The 10,994-nt window shown below is 42.5% G+C and overlaps 1 protein-coding gene across 2 annotated transcripts; it reads left to right on the top strand.

Moving 5' to 3' along the window:
• Window positions 1–758: 758 nt before the first annotated feature.
• LOC146980242 (uncharacterized) lies at window positions 759–4,403 on the top strand. Of its 2 annotated transcripts, XM_085788777.1 has the most exons (4): window positions 759–1,038; window positions 1,734–1,787; window positions 2,041–3,920; window positions 4,103–4,403. In XM_085788777.1, the coding sequence occupies exons 3-4, from the start codon at window positions 2,374–2,376 to the stop codon at window positions 4,317–4,319; spliced, it is 1,764 nt and encodes a 587-aa protein (XP_085644903.1). In that variant the 5' UTR covers window positions 759–1,038; window positions 1,734–1,787; window positions 2,041–2,373; the 3' UTR covers window positions 4,320–4,403. The 2 variants fall into 2 exon arrangements, with proteins under 2 accessions (XP_085644903.1, XP_085644902.1); XM_085788776.1 differs by lacking the exons at window positions 759–1,038; window positions 1,734–1,787 and having other exon boundaries at window positions 1,988–3,920.
• The last annotated feature ends 6,591 nt before the right edge of the window (window positions 4,404–10,994 follow it).

The raw sequence follows: 10,994 nt of genomic DNA, 5'->3' as shown, positions 1-10,994 counted from the left end.
ACTCCTTGCTTTGACTTGGGTGCTGCCATAACTTCATTTTGTTGACAGGCTTTACTCCTCAGCTGTTGTACACTTCATTTTGTGAGGCTGTTGGCTTTTGCTCCCTCACTTCAGTCTTTAAGGCACTTTCTGCTCTTACAGTTGTTCTACAACCTGACATCCTCACAGAAGGTACAAAAACAAACACACCAAGGGGTAAGATCAAAACTGCTTAACAGGCTCGAGGTGAAACCACCCACGTTAACAGGCAATGAGATGATGTGTGAGGTAATGTCACACCAGCAGCAATGACAAACGTAGAACCATACTAACTTGCAAGTTCAAGTCCTAGATTAAAAATAGAACTTCAATGTAGACAATTTATTTAGTAGATATTACTAGATGCAATGTTAGCATCTGCACCAGTCTAGAAGGAACATAAGTTGAGCATCACTTCTTCACAAATGAATTTAGCATGCTAATCTGCTAGCTCAGTCATATTAGCAACTAGTCTGCCCTCAAGAAGTGGTGAGGCTAATTATAACCTTATGTGTTGTAACTGCAATAATAGCTATAGTGCTGAAGGAAACAGCTGTCAATGCTAACACTGTGTTAGTTTGTTATTATCAATGACAGAACTTGCAAAAACCTCCCGAGTTCCAAAAGTCAGTATCTTAAAGGGGACATATTATGGAAATATCACTTTTTGAAGGCTCTTTCACATAATGGGTGTCTTGCCTTCCAGCCACCAAAATGTGAGAATTGACAAAAACATATCGTCGCTGTCTGATGAAAACCACGTATGTCCATTTTTTTTGATTTTGAGTTTTTTCGACAGATAGAGTGATCAGCTGTCCCTCTGTAAACAGTAAGCTTTGGATATCAAAATGACCAATGAAAAGATGTGAAATCACGTCATCTAATTTTCACGTATCTCCATTTGATGTCAGAGCTGTCAATCAAGGCGCGTATCTCCAACTGTTTTGTCGCGCGACCCCTTGTTTTTCAACAAGCCTCTCCCTCTCGGAAGCAACAGCAGCGGCTCAAAACAGTGTCAAGGTACAGTAACAACGATGGTTATTGTTTGTTGTCGACTGTTTTCAACTCTAGCTGACATTTATTACCAATTGATTTTATTTTGTTCAGACAAAGTAACGCCACTCAGTATCTTCATCGACCGCTGAGCTGACGCCGACGGACGTAATAACTTTAACGTTATACCTGTAGCCGCCATAGCTCACCATAGACTAACGTTACCTGGCTTGCTAGGCAAATAAACTCGGTTGATAACAGCTTTGGTTTTACGTATTATGAGGTTCACTCAAACATGTTTTTCACCATCAAACTCGAGTAACGATAGCCTATAATATTGCCGTCATGAACGTGACCGTAAAATGTCTTAGCCTAATCTTTGAGTGAAAATCCTGGTGTTTTCTTTCTAGCAGTAGCGCGCTAGCTCGCGTCAGTCTACCAAATGCTACAGAATAATTATGCCATCATTGATTTTAAACGTTGTGTACTATGTGTAGCGCACGCAAATGTTTTCTTATGTGTTTTTCTCCCTCCTCTTAGGATGTCTGTCTCATTTAAGGAGATGTGTGAGTTGGTCAACATTAGCTATGATAGGGCACTTGAGGCAAACGTGAGGGTCAGCAGTGAGGAAGGTTCGTAGGAAACTAGGATTGAGGTAGCCAGAGCATCAAAGTCAACATTGTATTCAGTGCACTAAACCTGTTTCTCTTAATTGTTCTTAGACTTATCTGAAAGTGACTCTGGCCAAGATGAACAGGATCCACCTGCCAATGAGGGTTGGTGGCTTATCATTATCATCATATTACACACTTTAACTACCACTTTAACTGCCCATGTTTGTTTTGTGTAGGATATTAATTAAGCTCAAAGTCTGTCTCAGAGCTAGTTCTAGAGAAGAGATAATTAAGTACAGAGCAACTGAGGTTTTCAAAAAAATTGCCTGTCAAATCAACTGATTCAAACTCAATTCTTGTGAACATTGCATTCAGTGTATTAACTGTGTTTTTCTGTTGTCCTTATTGTTCTTAGATTTGCTTGAAGATAATTCTGGTGATGACCCAGAGTACTTACCAGCAAATGAGGGTTCGTAGCCTATTATTATTATATCACATTACGTCCTCCACATCTCCATATTGGGTTTGTGTAGAACTTTTGGACCAAAGTCTGTCACAGATTATGTTTTGAGAAAAGTAAACCGTTGCTGTATTCAGTTGCCAGTCAAAGCAAAGAAAAATGGAAGCTCAATTCTGAATATTTTGAACATTGTGTTCAGTGTACTAATTGTGATCCTCTTTGTTAATTCACTTGAAAACATATCTGCTGATTAAAAACACAAACACACACACATTTTCACAAACAAAAATGCACACACACATGCTGAGAAGTCATGCAAGAACAATGAACATTACAGACTGTTTCTTTTTTGTATTTTTCTTTTCATTAGAGGATGGTGGTGAAGTCATACGGGGACGGCCAAGAAAGAGGGCAAACCCAGAGAAATGGAAGGCTAACGTTCAAAAAAGGAAACGAATGAGAGGCGAATCATATCTTGGGCGCAGTAAAAATCAACCTGTAGTAAAACAGCCACGAAAGATAGGAATGCCATGCCAGTCTACAGCCTGCCGAAATTCAACCAAACTAAACTGTGCAAGAATTGATGAAGGGAAGAGGGAGGGAATTTTCAATTACTTCTGGGGAAAATTGGATTGGAAGGAGAGAAGAATTTATGTGAAATCTTTGGTGGAGGTGAGCAACGTTAAGCGGCGCCGGACAATAGCAGATGAATCACGCCGGTCAGCATCTCTTTTTTGTTTTCTCTGTGTTGATGGTCAAAGGCTCAGAGTGTGTCAGAGGATGTTCCTGTCCACACTTGGAATCAAACAGTGGACCTTTTTGAAGTGGGTAGGAAGAAGAGGGGAAAGTCCTGAGAAGACAGCAAGAGTGAGGGTAAGGACAGAGGAACACGACTTTATGAAGTCCTTTCTTCAAGATCTGCCAAAGGTCCCATCCCATTACTGCAGATCCTCCTCATCCAAGATGTACCTCGAGCCCTTCTTTAAGTCTCTAAGTCATCTTCACTCAAAGTATAAGCAAGCTTGTGCAGAACGTGGCCTACAGCCCCTGTCAAGGCAGGTATTCACCAACACCTTCAACAACTTAAATCTTTCACTTTACCACCCCAAGAAAGATCAGTGTGACACTTGCTGTGCATTCAAGGCTGGAAATATCGAAGCCACCACGTGGGAGGAACACTGTGTGAAGAAAGATGAGGCGAGAGCAGAGAAGGCAAAAGATAAAGAGCTTGCAAGTGACAAGCTACTAGTGACATGCATGGATCTGCAAGGCCTTTTACTGTGTCCAAAGCTTCAAGCCTCTGCTCTATATTACAAAATGAAACTTGGTGTCCATAACTTTACAATCTATAACATGACATCTCATGAAGCAATGAATTATCTGTGGCATGAGGGAGAAGCAGGGCTCTCTGCCAACGAGTTTGCCTCCTGTATTGTAGACTTCCTTGAAGCACACCCCACTTACACTGAATACATCCTGTGGAGTGATGGGTGTGGCTATCAGAATAGGAACCTCATTCTGAGCAATGCCCTTCTGAAGTTTGCAACTGAGAAGAAGAAACAAGTTACTCAGAAGTACCTTGAAAGAGGCCACACTCAGATGGAGTGCGACTCCGTGCACAGCGTGATTGAGAGGAAGTTGAGAGACAGAGACATACATGTTCCAGCGGAGTATGCGGCAGTAGTGCGGGGAGCTCGCTCCAGTCCTAAACCATACGAGGTGAAGTATGTAGACTACAGCTTCTTCACAGACTTCAGCCAAGTAAACATCTGCAAATCAATCCGACCTGGTAGGAGTGCTGGAGATCCTACAGTGCATGACCTCCGTGCCATCAGGTAGTTTTTATCTTACTGTACTGTACTTTTTTCCCCGCAAATATTGACTTCATTTTAAGTGCATTGCTGTAACACATAAAACATCAGCATAACTTAACAAATCATAACATAAAAAATCTCATGTTCAATACATCAAAACTTGACTGTGCCCCCCCCCCCCCCTCTTTTTTTTGATCTACTAGGTACAATGTGGATGGCACTACCGAGTACAAAATACACCACTCCGACAACTGGGAAGCCTATCCATCCCCATCACTTCGGAAGACGTGTGTCGCTGTTGTCCCACTCTACACTTCGAGCCATAAGATAACAGCAGTGAAATACAAGCACCTGCAAGACCTCAGGGAAGTTCTGCCGAAGGACTTCCATGGCTTCTACAATGCACTTGATCATGAGTGAAGATCGACAAGTTGCACATGGACACACAGCATGCACGCACACATGACAGACACACACACAAACAAAACTCACTCACTTACACACACACACCACACATACACGTGATGGTGCACAGCTACCACAGTTTAATTTTTTGCTGTGACTGGCTTGTGTACGGGTCAGGCTCTTTGGTGTTGCGGTCAATCTGGAGGTCCAAAGCCAGGTGTCATGACAGCTCTCTCTTTTCCTTACAGGTGTGAGGAGTGTGCTGGCTCACTGTGAGACCAAGAGAGGTGTGTCCAGTGTCAGAGCTACAGGGAGGACCAACAGGTTTAGATGACCCCCTGTGTGAGGGATGCCAGAGGTGGGTGAAACCCCAGCATGTGGACTTCCATGGGGGGAAAGAGGTATGGTTGTAGTGAGATGTGTGAGGAACACCCATGTGCACCAAGTCCATGGACATGCTCCCTGAACGGGAGAAGACTGTGACACAGCTTCTACAGTGGTTGAGGGTGCCAGTACCAGCTAGACTGGTGCTTTGGCCTGGCTGTTAAGCTGTGAGATTTGTACCCTGCAGGCTCAGGTTTTAAACCAGTAACCATTCTCTTCCTTTACCAGTCTGACTTGTTTACTCAGGTGAAGGGAGAGAACAGTCTCCTCTCACCTGAGTGAAATCTGTGTCTGGATGTGTGACTGTATGACTCTTGGTCAAGCTGCAAATTCAGGGCCCAGCCTCTAAAGTGCAGCTTGACCAAAAGTCATACAGTCACACACATCCAGACACAGATTTCACTCAGGTGAAGGGAGACTGTTCTCTCCCTTCACCTGAGTAAACACACACACACACACACACACACACACACACACACACACACACACACACACGCATACATGGCATACACATACGTACAGTCACACATCGAGACACAGATTTCACTCAGGTGAAGGGAGACTGTTCTCTCCCTTCACCTGAGTAAACACACACACACACACACACACACGCACACACGTACAGTCACACATCCAGACACAGGTTTCACTCAGGTGAGAGGAGACTGTTCTCTCCCTTCACCTGAGTAAACAAGTCAGACTGGTAAAGGAAGAGAATGGTTACTGGTTTAAAACCTGAGCCTGCAGGGTACAAATCTCACAGCTTAACAGCCAGGTCAAAGCACCAGTCTAGCTGGTACTGGCACCCTCAACCACTGTAGAAGCTGTGTCACAGTCTTCTCCCGTTCAGGGAGCATGTCCATGGACTTGGTGCACATGGGTGTTCCTCACACATCTCACTACAACCATACCTCTTTTCCCCCATGGAAGTCCACATGCTGGGGCTTCACCCACCTCTGGCATCCCTCACATAGGGGGTCATCTAAACCTGTTGGTCCTTCCTGTAGCTCTGACACTGGACACACCTCTCTTGGTCTCACAGTGAGCCAGCACACTCCTCACACCTGTAAGGAAAAGAGAGAGCTGTCATGACACCTGGCTTTGGACCTCCCAAACCTCCAGCTTGACCACAACACCAAAGAACCTGACCCGTACACAAGCCAGTCACAGCAAAAAATTAAACTGTGGTAGCTGTGCACCATCACACAAACAAGAAACACTATACCTAACTGTGGTGGGCTCCCCTACCACGGTGTTTATTTATTTATTTATTTTAATTAATTAATTAATTAATTAAATACAATTCTTTGACACATGTATATTTAGAAATACTTTATTTAATCCCTGAGGGGAAATTTTAAAATGTCACAGAGCAGCAACACAGATCACAAACACTGAGTAAAAATACATGTAAGACATAAAAACACATAGTGTATTAAAACACAGAATAAAAGAAATAAATATATGAATAAGAGATGCGTGTAGAGGGTTAGAAGTTAAGAAGTTAAGAGAAGAAGAAGAAGTGCTGGGTCCAGGATGCTTGTGATGACTGCATTAATTAATCAGATTGCGGAGTTGTACAGCTGTATTGCAGTGGGTATGAATGAATGTTTATATCGCTCTCTTGAGCAGCGGGGGAGTCTGTATCTGTGACTCCCACTGATACAAACAGGAGAAGGTGGGGACTTCTTCCACCACCATTTCTTTGGTTTTTGCTACATTAAGCAGCAAACCGTTCTCCTTACTCCAGTGCACAAACTATTGTTGGTATGTTGTTGTTTGGTGTACTATTAAATGACTTGGACCATGCCTGATTCTTGTCTGTTGAACACATGGAATTTCTATCTTATTTTTTTTGGCAGAGTACATAAATTATTTTTACTAAGTCTTTTGTTGCTTTAATGCATCTTCCAGTCCAGTGGTACAGTAGCAATATTGAGCCAAATTGGTCGTAATTAGTTATTTATTGTCAGTAAACTATTGGTTTGATTATGACTTGCAGCGGTATACTTAATAGCCTACAGTAACTTTAGAAGGATGATCCCCCGCCCCCCACCCTCCTCGAGACGTGGAGACTGAGAGGAGTGAAGAGAAAAAAAAGTAGGCTACGGTAGGACGGAAGTGCAGTCAGGCAGCGTCTGTGTAACATTTGCCATCATAGCCATAACAGTGTATAGTTGTGTAGGTAGGCAACTGTTTATTTCATTCATCTTACATGTTTTATGTGAAGAAACTACGGATGATATGTAACGTAGCATTTTAAAAAAAAACATCAGAGCGCATTAAGCTGTCAATGAAACGCGATCTGGCCATTCTAATTAATGATGAGAAAAAAACGTATCTCCGCCGTCGCGGTAAAATAAACACGTAAATCCATTTAAACACGATTTTAGTAAAATGGGGATTATATCATGACACTCGCAGGTGTATGACCACATTTAATGTTATTGTAGCAAATTTGACGACACCACATTCAAACACTGTGAAATGACGGTGTTTTTTCCATTTCCTGTAAAGTTACCGTTTTGGACATACGTGTTCTACGTCGGGCAGCGACGATATATAATTTTCAGGCTCCCTAGGTTGAAATTCATTGTGTTTTTATGAGATGTTCCCTCAGTTGTCTTCCAGTGATGTAACTAGTTTTCAAATTGCATAACCCCACCCCTACCTGGTACCAGTAGAAGGGGTGCGGCGAGGCGAGCAGTGGCTTATTTGCATTTAAAGGGACAGGCTCTGAAACCAGCTGTCCTGAACAGGACTGTTTTGAGCAGATGAAAATGTTTGACCATTTTGACCACAGCACGTTACAGACATGTCTTTAAGACACCTGGGAACTATTTTAATTTGTGGAAAAGGGGCATAATACTTTAATACTATAACCCTATAATACTAATTCAGAAAAAGTGACACATGTCAGAATTATACTATACGTACGACTGGATTGACTGGCTGGAACGTATGCAAAGTTAGCCAGCTGGGATAGAAACAGGTGGAACTAAAAAAAAATGAATCATGAATTCCAATTAGCTGCATCAGTCAAACTGTCAATTATAAGACACGACTGCTGAGAAAAAGATTAAGATACAGCAAATGGCAATCCATAACAAAGACAAAGAAGCCGAGTGTGAGGCAGCTAAAGCCACACCAACATGAGAACATGAGGAAGTGATGGAGAGGGGCAACAGAGAGAGAGACATGTGCAAACAGATGGCACAGTGGAACAGCTCATTGCTCCTGTTACCATGCTGACCTTGAGGAGTGTGTTTTCAGAATGAGAGGTGAGTGTTGTGCTACTGTGTGCGAGGGTGAAAGTGTTTTCTTTTATTCTTCTTCCTTTTTTTTGCTGTTCAGTGTGGGCTGGAAACACTTCATCTCACTCACCAATCACCATAAATGTATTGGCTGAAACTGGCTTCGAGGGTAAAAAATGATGGCTCTCTAATGATGCAGATATTTACGCACACAGGCATACATGAAAAGTGGCAGACAGACATGCACAGATCCCTGTAGAAGAAAATATTTCCAAATGGTCGGAGCTCCCTCCAAAGATTTGAACTCAATTGGCGACACGTTAATCCACCCCAAGGATACACAATTCAGCAACTTGTTGTGACCCTTCAATAAAACCATCATGACCCAGCATGAGGAGACAAGCAGGACACAGTTACCTCAATGTAGGCCTATAGGCTATTAAAGTCCAAGCACAAGTCACATGTCCTTCTCAGAGGCAAAATGTTCAAAATGCCACCCACACCAGTAAGAGCAGCAAAAGCAGTTCGATACATTCAACAGAAGTTCAGTTCAATTTAGTGCATGAAAGAAAATCTCCAAGTGACCTCCCTCCATCAGCAAAAAATCCCCCACATCTCAGACCCTGCATCACGTATCATCCCTACAATCACCCACCAAGACAAGGCATGACCATGACAAGCAAAAGAGTTGAGGAAACAATGCAACATTGTTAAACCTATGTGTTTTAAAGCTTAAGCACCAATCACAATGGAAAAAGTCATTTTCAGGCAAAACCACAAAAGAAAAATGTCCAAAATATCCCACAACAGCAACAGAGAAAATCTGACCAACAGAAAGTTCAGTTAAACTCAGTCTCATAAAAATCCTCCAAGTGACCACTCATCTCCACAAAACATCTTCAGGTCAGGTAACTTTTACTTTTTTTCCACCAGAGTAACTCCTCTTCTCAAAAGAAACGCATAGAGGATCTCTGCTAATAACACCCTCTGACAATTGTGCAGACTTACCTTACTGCTGCTCAGGTGCTTTACAATCCTGGCGTGGTTATAACAGTCCTGCCTGGGTTCAGGTTAATAATCCACCGGATGAGGGCCACAGCCAGACGTCGGCTCGGTGCTGATGAGATGGATACACTGGGAGGCAGACACTGACCCAAGCAGCCATCTTGGCTCTTACCGCACCTTTTTTTTTAAAAGAGGGTGTGAGCTATTGAGAGGACACCATTGGCTGGAGCTGTGACGGGGCGTGAATTAACGGTGGAAGGGACTATTTTCCTGGCTGCCACAAGCCACGTTCCAAATGACCTCACATGCTAATTCTTTTAACATAAATGGTAATGGCATAATCAGAGTAACAAGATGTATTTTTGCCTTAATTGTAGGGGTGTAACGGTACACAAAAGTCACGGTTCGGTACGTACCTCGGTTCAGGGGTCACGGTTCGGTACGGTTTCGGTACAACAGACACTAATTGAATGTAAAACTAAAATCTGTCTTGTGTTATAAAAGTTAAAAGAAAAAAGAATACAAAATAAAACAAGTGCATTAGGAGTGTTATAATGCCATTCAATTTCAATTCAATTCAATCAATTATTAAATTATTATTATTAAAAAAATATTATTAAAAAAACAAAACAATAAACTGACATCAATGTTGGTTTACACAGTTAAATTAGACTAGCAGTTACTTTGGTGATGTTTCTGGTCCTGCCTGTGTTCATAAAACATATTAGGCAGCTACACGCACATCCCCCAAAAAACTGAAGACTAGGTGCTGGATCACCAAGAAAGACACAGGTAAGGAAAAAAGGAGACCGCACACTAGTTAAAAGCTCCCGTGACAGTTTAATGTCACTCACACGTTTCAGGCGTCAGCCCTTCATCAGACAATGTGTCTGATTATATATAGTGTGCGGTCTCCTTTTCTCCTCACCTGTCTGTGTTCATGTCAAGAGTCTTAAAAGCTGCGGGATAAGTTGTTGCACACAACTTGTCTTTTTACTTGCACCAGTGATTGACATATCGGGTTGAACATGCGCTACATGTTTGATGCGTTTCTAGCGACGCACCCCGCATCCGTGAAACATCGCCGACGGACTTTGTCCCGTGGACCAGTCGCGAGCATGGATGTATTATGGTCGCGAGCCGCCGCCGCCGCCGTTTGTTTCATTGAGAAGCCACAGTGACATGAATGAAGCAGACAGCTCTCCTCCTCTAACTTCATTCTCTTCTTCGTCTGCTATGACGGCTGCAGGCAGCTTCGAGGCTCATTACCGCCACCTGGATTCGAGTGAGGACTCGACTTTTTTTTTTATTTTTTTTTTAATATTCATTCAGACGTATTCGTCGTGTGACTGTGTGCACCGAACTGTGACCCCCGTACCGTGACGGCACGGAACGAATACATATACCGTTACACCCCTACTTAATTGATAAATAGATAAGCAACTTTGGCTACTGAAGTAACTCCACCTACCTGCACTGCTTAACTCACACATTACTGTAATAGGGATTTATGCAAGGTGCCACTTGATGCAAGTGACTAAAATTCTCCAGTCATTTAGATGAAGGAATAATAAAGCTTGATCACATTTTGATTTGATTTTGATAATGCCTCATTATTATGCTAATGTTCCAGGAAGAGCAGTGTACAACACACAAAAAAGACATTGTTGGGCATGCAGATTATTTACATAGGACAAGTGGCTGGCTGTATGAAGCATGTGTTTATGATCTACAGTGCTAGGACTGTGAAGGCCAGCTTTTGGTTGATTCCAGTCTCCTCAGCTCTGAACCCAGGGGGGTAAATTGATCTTATAATACCTTGAATTGATTACATTTATAGAAGAAGAAAAGAATCCATCATGGGACAGATAGGATGTTGTATGTTGGCTCATCTGGGGAGTTTGTGAGTGTGTTTGCATGTGTGTCAGCACTGATTGACACAGATGTCACAACAAGGCAGTCAAGTGAAACAAATAACATCACCTGACCCAAGTTGGCATGATTTACTGTCAGCAAGTGCATGAAAACCATTGCATTTAAAAAGCCA

Source organism: Trachurus japonicus, chromosome 10, assembly GCF_045865225.1.
Source record: "Trachurus japonicus isolate A0001 chromosome 10, Traja_1.0".
Lineage (NCBI taxonomy): Eukaryota > Metazoa > Chordata > Actinopteri > Carangiformes > Carangidae > Trachurus > Trachurus japonicus.
This window is presented reverse-complemented; position numbering and strand designations above follow the sequence as displayed.

Coding starts and splice junctions, on each gene's coding strand:
- LOC146980242 (XM_085788777.1), top strand. CDS start 2,374: ATGCACACACACATGCTGAGAAGTCATGCAAGAACAATGAACATTACA. Junction 3,921..4,102: donor CATGACCTCCGTGCCATCAG/GTAGTTTTTATC, acceptor TTGATCTACTAG/GTACAATGTGGATGGCACTA.